Genomic DNA, 23,276 nt, shown 5'->3' on the forward strand with positions numbered 1-23,276 from the left:
ACCAATAGTAAAAGGTTCTATAAATAAGAAGAACATGAGAAAAGAAGAAGTGGGACCACTAAATATTGAGGATGTGGTGGAGATTAAAGATTATCTACATTTGACCCAACACCTAAACAAATAGTTTGCCTTAGTTTTTAATGAGGCTAATGAAGAGCTTAAGGGTAGTGGCAGGGTGGCTAATGGCAAAGAAGATATGGAGGTAGAAATTACCGCATCCGAGGTGGAAGTCAAACTCAAACAATTTAATGGGACTAAATCAAGGGGCCCAGATAATCTCCATCCAAGAATATTAAAGGAACTGGCACATGAAGTTGCAAGCCCAATCGCTAGGATTTTTAATGAATCTGTAAATTCGGGGGTTGTACCCTATGACTGGAGAATTACTAATATAGTTCCTATTTTTAAGAAAGGGGAAAAAAGCGATCCAAGAAACTACAGGCCTGTAGTTTGACCTCAATTGTATGCCAGGTCTTAGAACAAATTTTGAAAGAGAAAGTAGTTAAGGACATAGAGGTGAATGGTAATTGGGATAAAATACAACATGCTTTTACAAAAGGTAGATTGTGCCAGACCCACCTGATCTCCTTCTCTGAGAAGATAACGGATTTTTTTTAGACAAAGAAAATGCAGTAGATTTAATCTACCTGGATGTCAGTAAGGCAAATGATACAGTTCTACATGGGAAATTATTAGTTAAATTGGAGAAGGTGGAGATTAATATGAGAATTAAAAGCTGGATAAGGAACTGGTTAAAGAAGAGAGTTCATACTGAAAGGTGAACTGTCAGACTGGAGGGAGGTTACTAGTGGAGTTCCTCAGGGATTCGTCTTGGGACTAATTTTATTTAACATTTTTATTAATGATTTTGGCACAAAAAGTGAGTGTGTGCTTATAAAATGTTGGGATGTATTGCCAATACAGAGGAGGACTAGGATATCGTACAAGAAGATCTGGATGACCATGTAAACTGGAATGATAGAAATGGGGTGAAAATTAATAGTACAAAGTGCAAGGTCATGCATTTAGGGATTAACAACAAGAATTTTTGCTATAAGCTGGGGACTGATCAGTTAGAAGTGTCATAGTAGGAGAAAGACTTGGATGTATTGGTTGATCACAGGATAACTATGAGCCATCAATCTGGTGCAGCCATGAAAGAGGCTAATGCAGTCCTAGGATTCATCAGGCAAGGTATTTCCAGTGGAGACAGGGAAGTGTTAGTTCCATTATACAAGGCACTGGTGAGACCTCATCTGGAATACTGTGTGCAATTCTGGTCTCTCCTGTTTAAGAAAGATGAATTTAAACTGGAACTGGTGCAGAGAAGGATGATCAGAAGAATGGAAAACCTACTTTATGAGAGGAGTCTCAGAGAGCTTGGCTTGTTTAACCTAACGAAAAGAAGGCTGAGGGGAGATATGATTGCTCTTTATAAACACATCAGAGGGATAAATACTAGGGAGGGAGAGGAGTTACTTAAGTTAAGCGCCAGTGTGGACACAAGAACAAATGGCTGTAAACTGTCCATCAAGTTTAGGCTCGAAATTAAATGAAGGTTTCTAATCATCAGAGGTGTGAAGTTCTGGAACAGCCTTCCAAGGGGAGCAGTGAGAGGCAAAAAACCTAACCGGCTTTAAGACTGAGCTTGATAAGTTTATGGAGGGGGTGGTATGATGGGACTGCCTATGATGGCATGTGGCCCATCGGTGACTGCCAGTAGCAAAAATCCCCAACTGCTGGAGATGGGACACTAGATGGGGAGGGCTCTGAGTAACTACAGAGAATTCTTTCCCAGGTATCTGCCTGGTGGGTCTTGGCCACATGCTCAGAGTCTAACTGATTGCCATAGTTGGGTTTGGGAAGGAATTTTTCCCCAGGTCAGATTGGCAGAGACCCTGAGGTTTGTTTGGTTTTTTTTGCCTTCCTCTGCAGCATGGGGCACGGGTCACTTGCAGGTTTAAACTAGTGTAAATGGTGAATTCTCTGTAACTTGAAGTCTTTAAATCGTGATTTGAGGATTTCAGCCGGAGGTTAGGGGCCCATTTCAGGAATGGGTGAAGTTCTGTGGCTTGCAATGTGCAGGAAGTCAGAATAAATGATCAAGATGGTCCCTTCTGACCTTAAAGTCTGTGAGTCTGTGGGCTTGTCTACACTACCGCGCGGGGTCGATCTAAGATGCGAAACTTCAGCTACGTGAATAGTGTAGCTGAAGTCGACGTACTTAGATCTACTTACTGCAGTGTCTTCACTGCGGTAAGTCGACAGCTGACGCTCTCCCATCAACTCCGCTTGCGCTCCTTGTTCTGGTGGAGTACTGGAGTCGACGGGAGAGCACTCAGCAGTCGATTTATCGTGTCTATACTAAACGCAATAAATCGACCCCCGCTAGATTGATCACTGCCCGCCGATCCGGCGGGTAGTATGGACAAGCCCAAAGTCCAGTCACAAAAGCTTTTCTTCAAAACACCCTTCAAACTTCCTGCTTTCTGTGCCAGAGTGAGTGACTGTCCATTCTGTTCTAAGGCACCCGTGACATCCCTCATTCTGGCAGACAAACCAGGGCACTTGCAGTTCAAGATCTCAGGGAGATGATTTGTTATTAATGCTGCATTTAACGCACTTAAACAGCTTATTAATTTCTCTTGAAATCTAATAAATTTCCTTCTAATTCTCTTTTTTTAGCAAAACTTTTGCTGTTCACCTTTAAAAAGGGTCCCTTGCTTTCTGTGTAAAGCAGAAAATTGGTCTTTAAGTATCCTGTGGCTAATAGCACCATTCACACAGTGAGTTTCTTCCTCCTTGAATGACGGAGTTATGCCAGGGCTAAGGCCCAGTTCCTTCTGTCACAGAAGATACATGAAACATCTCCTGGCTCATTCATGAAGGAGTGGTAGTGGTGGGAGGTCAAATTTGGAGTGTGGATGGGTGGGGAGCCTAATTTTGGCTATTGAATTCCAGTACTGTATGGGATGATGATTCTCGTAAATCATATAGTCAGCCATAGGACAATTTCCTCTATTTAGCGAGGGAGCCATCTTTTAGAGGTGTGTTTGCTGTGTCTGTCTTGCAGTGTTACACCTGTTGCCATTTTGCAGGTGCAAAATGTGAAGCAAACACTTTTGATGGGGAGCGTTGTTTGTACGGGGCTTTGAGTGATGCCATCCGACGTGTGTTGAAGGAATACAAGCAAATCACAGCGAAGTGCATGAAGAGAGATTATTACGATGTCTTCTTGCAGCGGTAAGGTGATTGGACAGCTATTCAGCACATTTCAGAATCCCAGCCTGGATGTCAGCTAGGCCACTTAAATCTGTCATTCTGGCTTAAACCATTTGCAGGTTGATCAGAGCCCTGCCTCATTCTATACATGCTTTTACATATCTTGTCAAATTAGGCAAAGCTTCAAACGTACACTAACGGATCATTTACTGCATACATCTGGGTGTTGAATGAAACTTCCATCAGCTTACGTATACAACACAGGCAGGGCCAGTGGAATGTTGAGAGAGCATAGTAAAAGCATGACATGTGCAACGTACACTTTTGAACCCTTGACTGCCAAATCAAAACGCATTTTCATCAGGTTGCCAAGAAACACATATGTGAATTGGAACGACGTGTCAGACAAATTTAAGTTTCACCCCTAACCTGCTGCAGCAATAAGGCCAATATTTTCACTAGTGAGCAGTGATTATAAGTGCTTTATTTTGGGGGTGCCCAACTTATGGCCTCTTAAAGAAGCCTGACTTTCAGAGAGAAGGCGCTAAGCACTTCCTGAAATTCTGGCTCCTTTAAGGTGTCTCCAGTTGGGCTGCCAAAGTCAGGAGTCATTTTTTGAAAATATTGGCCTAAATTTTCAAACAAATTATAGATTGTTTTAGAATGGCAAATGTGTGGGATTTTCCCCACTCTCTTTTGTATTAAAAAATGATAGAATTGTCCTAGCTCAGTCTTCCAAAAATATAGCTCTTGGGCTGAGAGGAAACATGGGGAAAACTTCAGCTTCAAAGATAAGAGAAGGTTCTAAGCACCTGAAAAAGGCCCATTAGAATGGAAACGCTTAAGGCTTGTCTATACAAACGCTTAGTTCATGACAAGCTGGGGTGTACATTTTTCCCACTGTAGCATGCTGTGCGCTAAGGCTATATCCCCACCGTGGAGCTAGGGGGTGTGGTTCCCAGCTCCCATAGACATACCCATGCTAGCTCTCATCAAGCTCTGGTGTGCTAAAAATAATAGCATAGCTGGAGAAGCATGGGGAGCAGTTTCACAGGCTAGCTGTGCTGAGTACGTACCCATGGGGTTCAGAAGGGCGAGTACTCGGAGTGCCACTGCTCACCACTGTCTGTGCTACTGCAGCTGTACACCACTGTACACTTTTTTAGTGTGCTGGCTCACATTAGAGCGAGCACAAGTATGTCTACGCACTCTGGGAATCACTCCCCCAGCTCATAGTGTAGATGTAGCCTAAGTGTCTGTGTGGACGCTGCAGCTACACCCTTAAAGTTCCCTAGTGCACCTTGTGTGCTCCCATTTCTCTAAATACAAAAAGCTTAAGGAATGCATTATAATGAAGTGTTGAATGCAGGCTTTGTCAGCATGAGCTTGGGGTGGTCACATTCATGGGGGAATGGGCAATCCACAAGTGAGCCGCGCATCCCAAACAGCTGATAAGACATTCAGACTGCACTGTCATGTGTTCACTGTATGCCATTTACTTTACAGAACATAAAAAGAATGTACAAGAATCTTAAAATCTTTTAATGAGTCTCTATATATTATGTTACTTCAGTTACCATGAATCCAATTACACGGGGCTCAAAGGAGCCATGAGTCTGTCTAAAACTGATCTAAAATAGATTTTTAATAGACTTTTTTTTAAAAAATCATATTTTAAAGTCTGTACCTTCCAAATCTGGAAGCAAATGAGACCCATTGGGAGCTTGGAATTTCCCCTTAGTTTCCATTTTTAACCCTGCAGGGAAACCAGAAAAAATAGCTTGCTTGTTTTTGCAAAAAATTGCTCTCCCCAGGTAAGTACAATTTTGAAAAGTTGATTTAAACATCTCAGATATTGCATTATTGAGCTAATTCACCAGAACCAGGGTGAAACTGGTTATGTTCCACGTTCATTTTTCAAATGGAGCTAAAGTTAAAATTGTAACACATGGCAGTAATGCTGAAAAGTAAATTAATTCATCATTTCTAAAATCTTTCATTTGTACTTAGGTGAGATATCAGTAGGAATGACAGTACCATGGTTGGAGTCCTGTGTGGCCTTGGCAAGCCTCTTTGCCTCTCTGTGTCTCAGTTCCCCATCTGTAATGGTGATAATGCCTTCCTCATGGGGATGTTGTATGGATAATGCATTCTAGATTGTGAGGCACTTAGATTCTATGATAATGAGGGCTATATAAGTACTGAAGAAAAACTGCAACACTCTTTATCTTGACAGTGTCTCCTTAAGGAGCAAGATGTTCACAAATTGCCGTTTTCCCCAGTGTGTGAAAGCTTCCTTCTTCTCCTTCACTTTTCTCTGTATTCTCCTTCCTCATTCTGTGCAGCCGATTTTATCTTCCCCTCTTTCTTTTTTTCTTCCAGGCTTCTGGAACAGGGTTACCAAAGCGACATTGTCTTCATTGTCCATGGGAAATCCTTCTGTGCCCACCGCTGCATCCTTAGTGCCCGCAGCGTATACTTTGCAGAAATGTTTGAGACCAAGTGGAAAGGGAAGAACATGATCGCATTAAAGCACCCACTGGTGAGGAGAACCACGCTTCAGGTTTTTCCCCCCCACGTCTTAGATATTTTCTCTCCAAGGAAAGTGAGGCTGAAAAGGCAGTTCCAGGGGTAATGTCCATAGTTGACACCTTCCATAACACAGAACAGTTCCAGAAATCAGAGGAAGATGGAACACTTTATGCACTAAAATGGCTTCTTACTCTGATACATTGAAAGCTGTGGGTTGTATGCTGTCAGATTCCTCTCATTTGACCTCTGGCATTGGTTCAAATTCAGCTCAGGTCAGTAGTAAAAGAGCTGTTACCAGCTGTTTGGTGACCCTTATGTGAAACGAGTTGAGCCTTTGTCTAATTCCCAGTAGACAGGTGGTCCACACCACAGAAATCACCTCTGTAATTGGCACTAATTGGCTCCCACTTGTTGCCTCAGCAGAGAGGCTAAGAACTAAATAGGCCATAAGTGGATTTTGCTTGTCTGTTACCAGGACTCTCCTGCATATGTTTCTGTGGTTTGGCTGTCTGTCGGAAACCTCAGATTCTCTCCTGTTGCAAACATCCTTCCTGTTTCTCAAGACAACCCTAGTTTTCATCACCTTCCATCTGTGTTGCTCTTTAGGCTGTAACTTGGGTTCCTCTTTAACTAGGAGGGGTTGGAAGTGGTGGGGACCCATGCATGACCTGTTGTGATAGTGCTTCTACTGCAGTTGCCTTCTTAGATGTGAACTGCAATGTCTCTGTTACCTGCCAACTCTGCAGGCACAGATTCTGTGCCTTTCCCTGGAACAAACCTCATTCTCTGATGTGTAACACGAGGTGGGGGGGTGTAAATCAAAAAGTTAATATATTTACAGATCTCTGTAAGCTGGATAGAGTGGGAATACTAGTTATGTGAGGGAGCAGGGGAATGGTGTGTGTAATCAAAATGCTATTATTGTACTAGTTGGAGTTTCCACAGAGGAGGCATCCTCACTTACCTCCCTTGCATTCTAGAGTCCTTTCCTTGAACGTAACCCCCTGACCTTTACCTTAGTGTGTAATGTGCTATCACTTTAGTTAGGTCATGTATATCCACATTGACATTTCAAGCTCCTTGGATAAATGTGTGTGCTTTATATAGGTGACCTTTTCATGTCTTATTTTAGATCAACCCAGCGGCCTTTGGCTCCCTCCTGCAGTATCTTTACACAGGTATGTTGCTGCTGCTTGACATGTGCATGCATGTTGGAATGCAGTAGTCAGCACCTCTTTGCCATGGCACTGTTTGGGTGGCAGAGACTTCTCGACAAGCTTGTTTGGGTGGGTGGGTAATCATGGCTTAAACACAATCTCTATGTCATCTGGCAGATATGAGGAGTATGAGCAATTCCATGTTGTTGTTGAAGGCTGGTTGTAAATGCATATTTGTGGATCTGCCAGTAACTGGGGAGTCAATAAAAATCAACTTTGGTTGAGTGGACAGATGTGGGAAATGTACCTTCTCTAGGATAATAAAAATATATGTTTCAGAGTAGCAGCCGTGTTAGTCTGTATCCGTAAAAAGAAAAGAAGTACTTGCCACAAGGACTCCTTTTCTTTTCAAAAATATGTGTGCCATCTAAGCAAATGATTTCCTAAGCTGAGCAGTGGCCATATTCCCTGTGTACACTGACTTGTGAGCATTTTGAAACTGGCAGCCCTGATTGCTGAATGGTTTGACTACAACTTGTTATGTCATTCCAGCAGAAGTTGTTCTTAAACCTTCAGCCAGTATTAACCAAGTATTTTGTATTCTAGGAGGGAACGCAAGTGCAATATTCCCTCAGACCATAGGGTGGTGCCCTAAGTTAAACTTCCAACGTGCACTGTAAGGGAAACGTTACTAAGGCATCTGAGTTTCTTCACCGGAAAACAATAACTGCTTATCTCTTTAGGGTTATCTTTCCCCAGTGCACTCTTTAAAATGCTCTTTAGTAAATTTGGTGCTTCTGAAAGATTGAGACCGAAGTCCTTTCTCACGCCAAAACATGATGGCAGCAGCAATGTAAGCTTCCTCCGCCCTGCCCCTCATCTCTGTTCTTCCAGAGAAAATGAAATTTTGTCTCCAAGAGCCATTCAGTCTTTGGCCTCTTTGCTGAGACTGCCAAGTGGGGGTCCAGCTGCAGTGTGGGCTACTGAGAAACTGAGCTGATATTCACCAAATTTGGTTCAGCCACTCAGCAGTCAACAGATAGTAATTTGCACTGCTGTAATGATACTTGCTTACCTGAGCTAGATTTATACCAGTGATCCAGAAGTGAGACTGCATAGCCCATTAGCAATCCTTCAGTCCATCCAGTCCCTTGTCTATAGATCAGCCATTTTTACGCCTAAGTAAGTAAATGGTGACTGGTGCGAGGTCAAGGAACTGTCTGATAGAATTTTGGTGTTTCTCTTTGGCAGGTCGTCTAGACATTGATGTAGAATATGTGAATGATTGCAAGAGACTAGCCAAGCAGTGTCGGCTTCAGGATCTCATCGAGGATTTGGAGATCAAGTGTAAAAAGGTCTATGAATTTGGTGAGCTCCCCTTTAATGGCTGCTTCTCTTCATTATGTTTGTTTTTCTTTTGGAGTGGGAGCGGAGATCATGACAATGGACGTTCCACCAATGGGACACCTGTGGCAGTCAGAAACTAATTGTGGGGGGGTGGGGAACCCTGAGTAGTTCTATGCACAGCTGTTAGCTGAATAGGTCTTTCACATGGAGAATCCCTGTGGGGCAACTTCTGTAGTACTCCATGTCTGAACAGTGAACAAGTGTACATTATAGTAGTGGGAACCCTGGCAGCAAGGCTTTATTGAGTGACAGCAACAATAGCAGAGCACTGAGGAGCATGTTTCAAAGTCCCTGTAATCAGAGAGCTAGTGGGTTACAGTGGTGGCTCATGCGTTCTCTGCATGTTAGAAATGCCTGACTTAAAGTGGAACAGTCAGATAATTTAGACTTGGTGTGTTCTGTGTGTGAACAGACAGACACACACACAAAGTTAATATAAAAATGTTTTATGTGTGTTTTTAAAAATACAAACAGTTGCATGGTTTTTGAACATTCTTCTGGAGTGTTCGTGATCCAAAGACAACAGCATTGGGCCATTGAATGAGAACCAGCAGGTGGGATGTTAGATGGGGTGGGATCTGAGTTACTACAGAGAATTCTTTCCTGGGTATCTGGCTGGTGAATCTTGCCCCCATGCTCAGGGTTCAGCTGATCGCCATATTTGGGGTCGGGAAGGAATTTTCCTCCAGGGAAGATTGGAAGAGGCCCTGGGGGTTTTTCGCATTCCTCTGTAGTATGGGGCATGGGTCACTTGGTGGAGGATTCTCTGCACCTTGAAGTCTTTAAACCACGATTTGAGGACTTCAATAGCTCAGACATAGGTGAGAGGTTTTTCGCGGGAGTGGGTGGGTGAGGTTCTGTGGCCTGCATTGTGCAGGAGGTCGGACTAGATGATCATAATGGTCCCTTCTGACCTTAATATCTATGAATACTAGTCTTCTAACAGCCTAAATATGGCAAAGTAAGATACATTTAGAAAATGAACTGCTTTCAGATGTAATAGTTTAATGGTTTAACTGGTAAGGAAACATGTAGTTTGAAATCACACAGGGTCTGCGTCTCCCCTCATTTACACTCTAGTGTAAATAACTCCTTTGACTTAGTTGAGTTACTTCTGATGTGAAAGCAGAATCTGGCTCATTGTTTTTAATCTTATTGTGTCCTTTCTCTGATCTAAGAGGTAAGGTTGTTGTAGCTGCTCAGGTTTTTACTTTAAATATTAATTGTCGATTCAGATTTTGCAGATTTGTATGATTACATATGTAGCCTGGAGTGACAGTCCTCCCATATCAGAGGGGTAGCCATGTTAGTCTGTATCTGTAAAAGCGGCAAAGAGTCCTGTGGCACCTTATAGACTAACAGACGTATTGGAGCATAAGGTTTTGTGGGTGAATACCCACTTCGTCAGATGCATGTAGTGGAAATTTCCAGAGGCAGGTATAAATATGCAAGCAAGAATTAGGCTAGGGATAATGAGGTAAGTTCAATCAGGGAGGATGAGGCCCTCTTCTAGCAGTTGAGGTGTGAACACCATGGGAATCCTGCCATAGTGCAATGTTAGCTCTACAGCGGCATCACAGATCTTGCATTTTTTTCCCCTGTTATATGCGCATGTATACAAAAATATTTAAACACATAAAGAAAGAATTGTTCTGCTGCTTTTAATGAGTGGCAGAAGATTCCACTTTACATACCAACTGTATGCTGGAAAAGAAAAGGCTGCGGTCAACACCCTTAAGAAAAAATAAGTTAGTAAATCAGACAGTCAGATAACAAAAATGATGTCATGATTTACAGCATCTTGTGATACCAAAATGTTTCAGTGAGTCACTGGATGGCAGCTTTATGGTGTTGTAGTTGATTGGTGTGGTGACCATTCTTCTCCAAAAGCCCACGTTATAATCCCTTATTAGGCTGCAAATTAAATAAAGTTAAGGTGGTCTGTTACTGTAATGGTTTGTAAATATTCTGAAACCATCGTGCAGTTTGGCATGATTGGCAGCTTCTACTCATGAGGTCCAGGACAGAAATAAAAAAATGACTGCAAGTAGGATTGAGGCATTGGGCCCCAGGATTAGAGGAACAAGAGAAGCATTACCTCATAGCAGCAGCAATTGGACTGGGAGTCGGATATAGCTTCTAATCCCACCCTGGTGTAAGCTTCCTGTATGGCACTGGGCAAATCACTTTAACTTCTGTGTTCCCCTCTGTAGAATGGGGATGATTTTATTTCACAAGGGTGTTGTGGGGCTTAATCAATGTTTGCAAAGCACTGATATAAGTGATAGGGGTTGTGTGTTTGTGGCAGAGCAGGACTATAGTGAATTGGCAGCATTGTAGCTAGTAACATTAAATGTTTGCCTGTCAAATCATACATGTTATAGGTGAACCAGGGGAACTAGTGTTGAATCCCCAGGAGAGAATTAATATGAAAGAATCAGAGAAGTTAAGGGATTGGAAAGACCTGTTGGGTCACCTGGTGTCCTTTACTTGCCAAAACATTATTGTTCCCTATTGTATATTAGAAGTTCCTGCTCAGAATATTTTCTAGGAAATAGGCATCTGGTTCAGACCTGGGTCTCTGGCCTAATTGCACTGATCAGGGTCCACAAAAACCTGTTACACTATTTGGAAGAATTCAGACAGGATTTGTCCAGATTAAGTTATAATCCTTGCTATGGAACTGGAAGCATTTAAAAAAAAAATTGTTCAGGAGCATTTTCTGTTTGCTGCAAAGCATAAGAATTCAGGACAGGATTTGTGAACACCTATTTTCACAGGGCTCTGGACTTCAGCTCCAGGCAAAAACCTGCAGCTCCACTGCTCCGGAGCTGCTCCACGCTCCAGCTCCAGGCTCTGCTCCAAAGGCCCGTTTTCAGACCTCAGGCCTCGGATCTAAAGGGCCAGCGGCGGTGGTTGTGCACCGCATTGCACAAGTGCATGTGTAATGCAGATGTCCAGGTATTGCATGATCTTGGAAAGGTTTCTTTCAACCCAGCTAAACCAGTGGTGTATTAGTAAAGACTACAAAGAAGTATTAAGCAAGTCAAGAACAAAGACAGATTATGAAGCAGTCAGTGATGTACTGCGCTGTGCAGCTGTACCGGAAGGGAGTTTAATGACTAAACAGAATATTCCCTCCAGGCACTGCAGGACTGTTCCCTACAGTGTACTTGCCAGTGCTTTGGCCTACCTTTTTTTTAAAGACTTGAGTGTCTTCTCTTGACACCACTCTACTACTCTAAAAGAGCCTCCCAAATACTCAATCTACATCCTTTTGCTTCGTTTCATACCTATTACAACTCCTTAGCTCGCCTTAAATGGTTATTGTCCTTCCTCAGTGCTTATACTTGCCAGACATTTGAAGGAGGTTAGTGTGCTTTCCTGTTCTTATTTAGCTGAGCTGCACGTGGATATGCTTCATTTAATCTTCCTTCCTAGCTAGATAAGTCACTCCAGCTCCTTTTATTATTTGTATTGCTCTTTTCTGAATTCCCTGCATTTCTTGCATTTCACAAACATCAGATGATGGACCCTTCTGCCTGCGGCTACCAACAATATATTTTTTTGTCTCTTTCATCTGGTCTTTCATCCTTTTAGAAGCAAAAAAAATTGTAACAGTGGAATGTTGCGCCCATGCAGTTGAAATATGCAGTGTCTGAATTGGTTTATACGCTATCATCCAAAATCCACTGTTTCTGGTGTGAGCATCATGGGAAATTCTTTCAAGTTACTATGGAAGTGTCTAGAGAGGTTGGAGAACCTAGGATGTGGATATTTACCATTGAGTCTGCCATATTTCTTGGCTGATAACCCTGAGTAGGCACATATGATGTGGCATGAGTCTTATGTGTGTGAGGGGAGGATTTCTTGTTCTCATTTGTCTTCCTCTCTTAAGTTTTTATAGTGTCACCATGGTATCTGAGTTCTTCAGTTACAAGGGAGCTTCAGATAGTTTCTCTGTTTGACCCTTTTAATCTCTCTTGCTGTTCCCAGATGTCTCTTGGGTCGGATAGGTAGGTTGACTCCCACAAAATACGGTTTTAAAGCAATTACATACACAGCCTCTGCTTTAAACTAGTACAAAGCTCTTTCCAGCCTTATCTACTGTAGGGTAAAAAGTGTGAACATGCTCTAACAAACTTTTTTATTCTAGTCTAGACAAGACCTCTGTGTCCCTCAAAGGTTAATGGGTAGAAAGTGCTTTGAGAGCCTCTGATGAAAGGCACCCATAAAAGTGATCATTATCATCACACAGTCACAGAAACCTGTCTCCCGTAGACAGATAGAAATGTAGTCTAAGTGTATATCTTCACTCCAGAGTTAACGTGGGTGATGGGTGCCCAGGTGTGAGCACCTGAGTTAGCCTAGGCTGAGTGTAAGCAGCCACACTGTGAAGCCGTTCCAGAGTTAGTGTCCTCACTGGTGCGACACTTACCCATATGTGGTATTAGGACTTCGGAGGGCCTATCTCATGGTTCTTTGTGCTGCAATAAGATGAGCCACTCTGACTCTTTGCCAGTGAATTTTGGAAGAACTTGTCTGTCCTTCTAGGCACACCTGTGCGGGTAAATTGTGGGAAGGCTTTGGAGGACTGTTGGCACGCTAATGATTTTAGCCTGCATTGTCACAGCAAAGTGGGTAGGTTACCAATGTGTGTGAAAGTGCCTCTTGGGTTTTAGCCTGCAGCCCTAGACAAGCCAGCAAGCCCAGTTTGTAAGCACCACTGAACTTGGGTGAGAAGATTTTGTGTGTGGACAGCAGGGGGATTAGCAGAAACACCTGAGTAAGAGCCCATGTTAACTCTCCAGTGAAGACATACTTTAAAGGGACAAAGACAGTGTTCTCAGTTGCTTATGCGGATCTGTAATTCTGTGGGACTCTGTTCTGACAGCTTTGTCAGTTCGGCTTGGGTCTATGCCATACCTGTCCTGCCCCTATAGTAAGTATGGTTGTTTGCTGAAGACAAGGGCATCAGCATTCAGTCCTATACATAGAAACTGCATAGCTCATTCTCCAGGGCACCTCTCTGGATATAGATCATAGAATCAATAACGTCTTTAATTGGTGGATTGGGTTTTTATGCACCCTACTGTTTCCAGTACCATTTGGGATATTCAGCCAGTTCAGGTGACATGGTGGCCCATCCTGATGGGTGCAATGCTTTTTTGGCGGTGGGGGCGGAGGATTCGTATTGTGGCACATCTCGGTCTCATTTCGCCCACCATCTGATGGAGTCATCTGATGAAGCCCATATAATGATGAGCAAAATGTCAGGAAAAATGAGGTCTCATGGTGATGTGATTCACCTGAGAAGAGAGGGGTTTTAATGTGGTGAATCATGCCTGTCAAAAATCCTTTGTAACACCCAGTACAGTGCAGTTTAACTCTTTAATCACCGATCGTTAACATCTCTTTCATTATGCTCCCAATGGAATCCATAAGATTTCATTGCAGCAACTTTCATATTTTCAACTGCACTTTGTTTTACGAGCATTCTCTGCTAAGGGGCTCTCAAAATCTGGCAAAGTCCAATCTAAACTGGACTTGAGACAGCAAATGAAGTTCATAAATGATCATGGAGAGGAAAGGCAAAGCTGACAATAATAAGATTACACAGTAATGCATGTACACACCTTGACAGTGCTGCAAACTTTTTAAAAACCTTTCCTTCCCATCTGTGCTCATGCAGCTGTACCCGAAAGAGGTGGCGAAGACCCCTGAGACCTTTAATTTTACCTGTGCTGCTAGGGACCTGCCACACTACTTGCGTTCATCGTTCCTGCCAGTGGAACAAAAAGGCAGGCAGCTCTTTCTTAAGGGACAAAGCTGTTGGAGAAGAAGGGCCAGAGGAGAGATTTTAAATTAAACTTCTATTAAATCCAGGCCAGCTTCAACTGAGTCTCCTGTTGTTGTGGCCTTTGGCTGTAAGGTGCCCATCACAGTGTTGTTTGGGGGTGGGGGGTGTCCTTTGTGTGATTTGGATCAAGGGAATACCATAGTTTCCCCAAATGGGGAGCACTTACTGTGTTCCCTTGTGGTAGACTAACTAGCTATCCTGACAGGACCAGAAACTGTGAGGTTCCTGACAAAGAGCTTCCCAGACCTCCTCTTCATTAGTCTTTTCTTTGTTTGCTGGTCCCTTGGTGGTGGCTATTAGCATTTAAGACTTACAGTGCAGTAGCACCTAGAGGCCCCAATCAATATGGGGTCCCCATTGTGCTCGGCTCTATATAAATATACTGTACAGAAAATGACAGTCTCTGCCCCAAAGAACTTAGTCTTAAAGGTTATAAATCCTCTTCCCCATGGAATTAAATCACAGCAGCACTTCTAGTACCTGATCCAGGAGAGAGGTGGCGCAATAGAGGGAAAGCATAAACCAGACTTCACTCTAAATAAATAACCAACGGGGGCACCAGTGGCCTGGAGTAAACGTGTCTGTAGTTAAATACGCTTTGCCCCCTTGCCTAGCAGGGATGTATCTTACGTTATTACTGTGTCACCCAGGGCTGACTCCAGCGCCAGGGAAGCAGCCTCCATAAGGCAGTTCTTGATCCTGTCTGTAGGGAGGGGTAGCAGAGAGGAGGACAGAACAGGCACATGGCTGCTCCCTTTCCTCACCATGGTCTCTGTAACTGATCTGCTGGAGGCAAGGGTTGAGTGGAGACATAAGAGGGGAAACGGTGGAATCTGTGTCTTCTTTCTTCCTCCCAATGGTAGTTACAGCCCTGATCATTGCTAGCAGGTGCATGTGTGTGTCTCTCTGAAGGACATGGTTTTATATTCCAGTGGAGACTAAGAGCCAGACAAAACAAACATTCCTTAGGGATATTTTTTTAACAGGAGGGAAAGTTTTTTAGATTTAGTTTTTTCTAGGCATCTATGCTTTTTGTTTTGTTGTTTTTCTTTTCCCTTTTCCAGTCTCTTCCAAGCCAGGGACCTGTGTGAAAGTGCTGACGATTGAGCCCCCAGGTAACTGTCGGCTGCAGGAGGATCTGGCTCTACTAGCAGACTGCGCCCTGCCGGCTGAACTGCGGGTAGGGAGTGTTTCTATTTCTTCCCACACTCCACTGGGACCTTCGGACTGAGGGAGAGCTGCATGGTCACACACACTTAGGCTTACTTTCTCTGTTCGTTTTTGTGGTCGCTTGTTTGCTGGTATTAATGGCACAAGCTGACTTTCCAAACGCTGAAGCCATGTATAGCACAGGGAAATGCTGTAAATCTCATAACCAGGCTGCCGGTTTTCCTTTTTGCAGCAAGATTATTCCTCCCTCAGAGATTTGTAGAGGTCAGATCCCTGGTCTCATCCAAGTCAATCAAAGTTTCCCCATTGATTTCAACGGGGACAAGATTTAGCCTCTAGTTGAGTATATTACTGGGATGCAAGAAAGGGGAAAAATTCCTTGGATGACAGCAGTACCTTCGGGTACGTATAGATGGAATGGGATGCCTAACTGGGATTATCGGTCCACAGAGTTTAGCTGATCCTCTGGTTAAGAATCGTCCCCCATAGTGTACTGGCAGGGAGTTAGTTTGTTACTTTTCTCAGAAGCATTGAGTCAGGATTATCTGTTAGACTCAGCTATGTGTATTCCACACTATTGATTCCCAGCGATGCAAGTAAACAGGGAAGATATTGGTGGACCCCAGTTCTTCCTGCCTTTGTTCATCTCTGTAATATCGATAGTTGCATCTTATATTTTCCTTCCTTTAATATGTTTGTCCCAGTTTCTTCACATTGAGTAGTAAAACTAATAACATACTGATTTTAAGCAGCTCTGTGCCTGTGGGCTATATAACTGAACAGTGTAACAAAGCTTATTGCTTTCTTGTGCGAAACAGAACTCCCTGATGCAGAGCTCAAAGAAATGTCTGAAGCAAGGTAGAAACTCTGTCCATGTGTCTTTTTTTTTTTTTTAATGTGATGGTGCCTTAAGTTTCTTAAGCAAGATGTGCCAAGGTATTTTGTGCTGGCTCTTAGTGATCCAGTTATTCTAATTCCTGAGGGATTTAAAGGAGGGAATTCTGTCCATTGATGTTCCCTCTATCAAGGCAGAAAGCTGCTTTTTTTGTATACCTTTGTTGTGGTTTTCTTTATTTATCATTAGGTACTTGGAAAAATCAAAAACCAGAGAGGAGTGTAGAATGAATTCCAGTAGTGTCAACCCCAAGCGCTTAAACATCATGAGTGAGGTGCCCAAATACAATGAGAGTGACTTAAAAATCATGCAATTAAAATAAATAAATCAGGTTTTTTGGTTTTGTTTTCTGGTTTCTGAGCCTTTAGGGTGCACGTGGGTCACGTTTTTCGAGCTTTTCTCCACAACCCTAAGGGCTAGAGAAACACTTCCTTTCTTTGAAAATGAAAACCGAGATTCCTCCATAGTCGTATGGGAACTTTGAGGAAGAAAAACCCCAAATGTCATGAGAATCTGGATAAAATAATGAGTTAGCATTGCTGAAATTTCCTGAATTTTTTTCAGCTGTTTTATGTATCTTAGAAAAAAGTACACCATAATCCAATCTAAACATGTTACGTTGATACTGCTATCCTACTTTGTGTGTGTGTTCATGAATGCTAGGAAGGAATGGGGGAAAATTTATTAGAACATCTGCATGGCACCCATAACCATGGAATCAGCGTTCTTATTACCCCTAATTGCCTTGTTTTAACTTGATAATTTTTTAAAAGCTCCTCTCTTTCCTGGCTATTTATAAAGATCCTAAAGACAGGATTGTAGCCTTTTAATCTGCCTTTTACTGCTTAATTATCATTTACATCTCTTCTAAATCTTTGTTTACTGGGGTCATCCCATGAAGTAGGCATTTGAGTCCCAGGAGCAGCAATCCTGCAACCTCACCAGTAGATTCTGATACCATACAAATAATATAATACAAAACACTTAATCTACGAGGCCAAAGCGCACTGACCAGTCAGTCACAAACGTGAAGTTTCTTGTAATAAGCTACAGTACGGTTTCTGGTGCTTTGCTTTGTGCTTTTGTAGATGCTCTATTTTGTTCCTTGTGTCATAGAACCCTGATGACTCAATATGCAGCTGGATATAAAATCTTGAGTCTGCTTCTCCGCTGGTAATCCCATTATGGATTGTTAGGACATAATGGGCCTCTGTAGGTTGTCATAAATTATTTACGGCTGAATTTTTCTACTGTGCTTATTCCTATCTAGGAGCAAATTGCTTCTCCCTGTTGGTTGTGCACATTACTGTCCCCGCCAGTTGTTCTTGTCTGAATTTAGACAGCACTCTCTTTGGGGCAGGGACTTAGGCTTCCGATGTTTCTTGAAGTGCCATGCATGTCTCTAGTGCTGTATAAGATACAGAGCAGGTTCAAAGAGCAGGTAACAGAGCAGGTTAAAAGCCGTGGGGATAAGATGGGGTGAGACAGATACTCTGAAGCGCTACAGATCTTTTACTTTCAGGAGCTGTAAAAATTCCCTTTGTCCTGCTCCCAACAAAAAGAAAGAGTAAATAGGTTACCAACTGTAACTAAAGTCATAGATGAGGAAGACCAAGCAGGGTTGCTGCAGAGTTTGGGAAGGTGGCTTTGCTGTTTAATAACCGAGAAATTGTGACAGTCATTAGGCTTAGTTGTACTATAATTAGAAACTATTCTGCCAAATGGTCCTGAGTACTGACAGAGAGCCCAGGGAGTTGGGCCAGGTTGCCATGCTCCAAAGTAGTGTGAAATTCAGAGCCTTTGCTAGCTCAGTGGTTCTCCACAGCCTAGGACCAGGAGTGCCAGAGAATCCCCATTGTGTATGAATTGAGCTTGCCTGATGGTATTGAAAGCAGCGTGTATCTCTGTTTGTTTCCTGTTGAGTGAGATTGCAGGGAGGGGGAACCTGATACATCTCACTAATTCTCCACTATACCCAATGCTCTCTGCTAGTGCGGTTGGGTGGGAGATAATATCTGCCATTCTTCCACTGGATGTGGAACTTCTTGGCTTGTAGCCCTTGCACCTGGGGAAACCTAGAGCCAGTTTTTGATGTGATTTGCTCAGAGGAGAGCCTGGTGGTAGGGATCAGTCTTTTCATCCCAGGCTGCTCAGGATATACACCTAAATAGGAGAAAGCAGAGGAAACTCTTGTTTTCGGGGGTTAATTGCTCTGGTTACATGGCTGTGAACATAGATTCACACAATTGAATTCCCTTGTGTCCAGAGAGAGAGAATAACTTATAAACAACATATCCATAATGCTATTTTTAAAAAAAACCAAGCCCACAACCTTTTATGCCGGTTGGCTTGGCACATTGAATTGGAGGGAGTTGTGTTAATAGTCTAGTGAATTAGTTTAACTTTAATTTCCTTGGACTGCAGAGTGACAAGAAATTGAACTGTGCATGGGAAGCTTTGTATTGAATGACATTGTAGTTTCAATGCAATTGCTTCAGATCTGTGCATTCCTTTACTTAAGCTATAAAATGACTTTTTACGTATACTATGGTTAAAATAACATGCCTTTCCTTGACTGGTGTCAATGTTAAGATGCCCATCCCATGATGTAAACTAAATACCCACCCAGCAATCCACCTCCTCATTTAGAAGTCCGAGAGGAGTTATGAGCGTGCCACTGTTGGCTTGAAGGTCATTTGGCTCTGCTGGACAAACTGGGAAGGGGAATTTCAGTTCAGAAGCCTCTCCACTGAGACTACCAGGCATCGAGCTGTCAGATGTTCAAATCTAGGATCAGTCAGAAAGAGCATCTCTAGTGATCTCCATTGCTGCTGAGGTGTAAATGGGTAAAGGTGGGTGTCTCAGATAGCCAAGACACACAGGTCTTTATAGATCAATGCCAACACCTCTAATGTTGATACCATGGATGCAAACTGCAGAAATTTCTTATCTTTTAACTTGTCTTTCTAGGTGGGTTTTGGGGAGTTGCCATTTGACAGCACTGACAACTTTAGCAGCTGTCCTGATGTGTGTTTTCGAGTGGCAGATTACAACTTTTTATGCCATAAGGTATGCGCATACATTTAGAAACATCAGGGTCCATGTACACATCCTTCCCACGCACTTAGTACAAGATAGTTAGATATACTGCAGGGGTAAGCTTAAACTTAAAGCACTCTTCTTAATGAAACAACCCAGCTTGTCTCCCTTCAGGGTAAGGAGATTCGTGAATTGCAGTAAGAGGCATCTACATTGTGTCTCATACTGTCAGCAACAAATCTGAACCTGTCATTGGAAATGCTGGATCCTTAATAGTTCAGGATGACTCAGTGTAAGGGTGGAACTGGAAACAGAACTCAGGAATCCTGACTCCCAGCCCTCTAACTAGAACTGTATTGCTACTCTAGATTAACAGTCACTCTAGTTAATATCTCTCTTTTGCTTTGAGAGCAGTAATGTGTAAAAATAAGACATGAAAGAAAAAAGACAAGTTTATCAGAGTCTAGGGATAAAAACACAGAGCGATGGCAGAGGTTATGCTACTGACTCGGTGCTTTGGAACTTGCTTAATGAATTCCTGAAAGTTGATCCCTTGCCTAATGCTGTTTGGCTCAGTGCAGCAGAAAGGGAGATGTTAATGTTGGATTTTTCCTTTCCAATGCAGGCATTTTTCTGTGGCCGCAGTGATTACTTCAAAGCCCTTCTTGAGGATCATTTCAGTGAGAGTGAGGAGCTGCAGACTCAGCCCACCATCCCTGTGGTGACCCTTCATAACATCTCAGAAGACATCTTCATCAGGGTCCTCTACTACATCTATAGCGATGACACTGAGGTGAGACCAGCCTACTCTCTCCTTTCATCGCCTTCAAGTTATGCCCAAATGTCTTTGCAGAAGTGTCATCCTCTAGTATCCTACTGCTGGTTTGTTAAATACCACTCGCCCAGTCTCCTACCTGGCTTGAAGAACCTCAGTAACCCAAATACTGGTATCTCGGTTTTATCCATGTTGTAGGCTAGGCTGGGACTTTGTTTCCTGAATACATCAGTGCAACTGCTCCTAAATGCCATATGTGTATCTTTCATCCTAAATTAATATCCTGTAAATTAGGATGCACGTTATTTAGGCCAGATACATAATGCATGATTTGTCTGGCTGTGTGTTCTTCCCCACTGAATGCTACTGTGTAGCACTGACTGCTCTCAAAGGCACACAGTCAGAATTCTGCCACTAGATGGCGGCTGAAAACAGATCTGCAGGTGTGCTTAGGTTAAGAGGCCTGTTCGTTTACTATTGGCATTGCAGCCTATCTTTGCATTTAAAACAAAAATTATTTGCATCGCTGGAATGTCTAGATGTCTCACTCAGAGATCAGGGACCCATTGTGCTAAGCACATAACAAAAAGACATCCCCTGCCTCAAAGAACTAACAGTCTAATTAAAAGTGCAGCCAGCACTATACATCTTTTGGCAGCACTGAAGGGGTTAATGATGCTGATGAGCTGGTTTGTGTCCTCGCCAAAGCTTAAGGCTTTCCTGTATGAGTGAGACTGTACCATTCCTACTCTGGCGTTCCTACTGTGGGTTAGCCTTTGGTTTGCTGTGACCACCTGCACATCTGTGACCTTATTCCTGCTGACCAGCTTGGCTACAGGCAGCAACATAGAATCTGTGATAGGCAGAGAGATGATTTATCAGACAGGAAGTCACTGGCTAGCCTGCTGAGGCTGTCATTAATACCCTGTAGAACTTCCTCACATTAACTCATTCTGCTCACAACCTCCTATTGTCTATGCTCTGGAGGACAGGTGGAGTGGGAGGTGAGGAGCCCTAAGGCACATCAGAATCTTGTCACAGCCCTGCAGCCAGACCCAGTTCCCGCTGCCCCTCTTTGAACCTCCAGAATCTGGCTAACTCTCTGTTTTTGCTAAGTAGAAGTGTTTCCAAACCGGAGTTCTGGCTGCAGCCTTCCCTTTCGAGTGGCTCTTCGGATGCTACCTGTTTGTGCACTTCACATGCCTGATGGCCCATCTCACTTAAACAATTTACTGTCATTCCAAAATTATTAGTCATATTTTCCAGTGGCTATTTGAGTCCCAAGCCAAATGAGCTTTTGTGGAAAAAGGCCATCTGTTTGAAAAATTATATTAATGTTTTCTTGATTATTTTTCCTGGCAGATTTTCAAAGTTCAATAGTTTGTACAGTGTTTTTTTCTTCTCAGGCGTAAGTCCAGTCTAGTGCCGACATAACCAGAGTCCCCATCCTGCATGACCTCACCTTTTTCAAAGGATTGACATTTCTGTCACTGTTGTGTCCTTCACAGCAGTCCTTATCAGTGAAAGGGGAGTGTGTGTGCATGTGGTTTCTGAGTGGAAAAAATAAGCAGCTGAGTGGAACTTGTGTGTGTGTGTATATATGTGTGTGTGTGTATATAATATATAAAATAGGAAGTTTGAAAAGGAACATCAGACTGATTGTTTTCTTATTGAACAGTGATCAGTCGAGCGTTTGGTGTTTTCAATTCAAATGCTCATGACCTTTTAGGTTCCCAAAGCATCTTATTAGATGCTACAGTAGAGAGACTTGCAGTTACTGTGGGGGTGAAACTCAAGCAGTGTGTGGTCAAATTCTACTAAGGAAGGGGTAGGTGATAGGCAAGCATCCTGTGCAAAAGTCCTTGAGAAAGGTATAAACATGGCTTCGGACTATGTAAAGTGAGAGGGAGCACAGATCTGGGAGACCTGCGTCTATAACAACACTTGATGAATAACCCCGACAACCTTGCTGTTGCTGCTTTGAACTGCATAGCTTTGTTACAGCACTTTAACAACTATTGCGAGCCTCTGACATGCCTCCTAACACACCTTTCATTCTTATGTACAGTTGTGCACTGTGGCAAACAAGGATTCACCTTTCTAGTCTCATTCCAATTCACCCTTGCTCTGAATGATCTTGTTTACTCTAGTACCAGTGTAGACAGCCATGCAAGCACTGCAGCTGCAATGGTGCAAGTAATCCTTCTAGTGCAACCCCACTTTGAAATGATCATCTGTATCTGTGTGTGAATGTGGGCAGCACTGCACCTGGCCCAGAATGGCTAGTGTGGAGGCACTGCACCATTGCAGCTTGTACCTGTGCAACTTGCAACTGTGAAGTTTTTTAGCATAAACATACAAGATTTCATTCTGCTCAGAATCCTACATGACCTGGTCTCTTCTAAAGCATGTGCATGCCATGTCCCACAAATCCAGATGGGTAACAGTGCTCTTCACAGTTCCTTTCATATTAGCAATAGTAAAACTGCACAGAAGAGAACTCTAGTTCCAGATTAGTGACGTAGATGATTGATTAAAATAAACGTCAAGGATTTGACCAGCCAGGAAAAAAAGAGAGAGAAAAGTCTGAACAAGGTTTAGGACTGTGACTTTTTTGTTTAAAAAGACATCAGACCTTGCTATTTAACCATCTGTTGCCATATTACAGAGTAAGCATCATTATAACACTTACTTCATTTCTAGAGATTTCATTAAACTGAGTGAAAACTCTGTGTACACATATTTAACACAGCCCGGGCATGACAATCAAGTGTTAACATTAAAAAAAAAAATTAGACTAGTATGCTGGGTTTATTTTTGCAGGTGAATGTATTTTGTCTGAGTATTGAATAAAAAGTAACCAAATATCTTGCTTGACGTGCCTAGTCTGTTAAATGTGTATAATAGCTTTTGTTTAAAAAGACAAGTATTGTAAAGATTGTTCTGTTTCCCATATTTACATGGCAAGAATTTGTAAACTTGTTAAAACTTCCTAAATAAATTTAAAAAAAAAATTTTTTTTGTCAATCTAGTATGTCGCTTAGGAGTGTGAGAAATAGTTAAGCCGATGTAAGCCCTGGTGTAGCTATTGCTAGGTCAACAGAAGAATTCTTGTGGGTGTGATTAATCACAGTGACAGAAAAACCCCTTCTGTTACAATAGCAAGTGTCTACACTACAGCACTGCAGTGCCGTGGCTATGCCGCTGTAGTGTAGACAT

General features: G+C 42.7%; 1 protein-coding gene across 3 annotated transcripts in view; it reads left to right on the forward strand.

Moving 5' to 3' along the window:
- ABTB1 (ankyrin repeat and BTB domain containing 1) overlaps positions 1–23,276 on the forward strand; it is a 38,292-nt gene that overhangs the window by 8,465 nt on the left and 6,551 nt on the right. For 2 of the 3 annotated variants that reach the window (XM_037903891.2, XM_037903893.2), the window contains exons 4-10: positions 3,099–3,243; positions 5,605–5,764; positions 6,887–6,932; positions 8,163–8,279; positions 15,243–15,358; positions 19,214–19,312; positions 19,908–20,075. In XM_037903891.2, the coding sequence (XP_037759819.1) occupies positions 3,099–3,243; positions 5,605–5,764; positions 6,887–6,932; positions 8,163–8,279; positions 15,243–15,358; positions 19,214–19,312; positions 19,908–20,075 (851 nt within the window). Of the gene's footprint in view, positions 1–3,073; positions 3,244–5,604; positions 5,765–6,886; positions 6,933–8,162; positions 8,280–15,242; positions 15,359–19,213; positions 19,313–19,907; positions 20,076–23,276 lie in introns of all 3 variants that reach the window. The other variant, XM_037903895.1, reaches the window with a different exon arrangement.

This window comes from Chelonia mydas, chromosome 7 (assembly GCF_015237465.2).
Source record: "Chelonia mydas isolate rCheMyd1 chromosome 7, rCheMyd1.pri.v2, whole genome shotgun sequence".
In the NCBI taxonomy this organism is placed as follows: Eukaryota; Metazoa; Chordata; order Testudines; family Cheloniidae; genus Chelonia; species Chelonia mydas.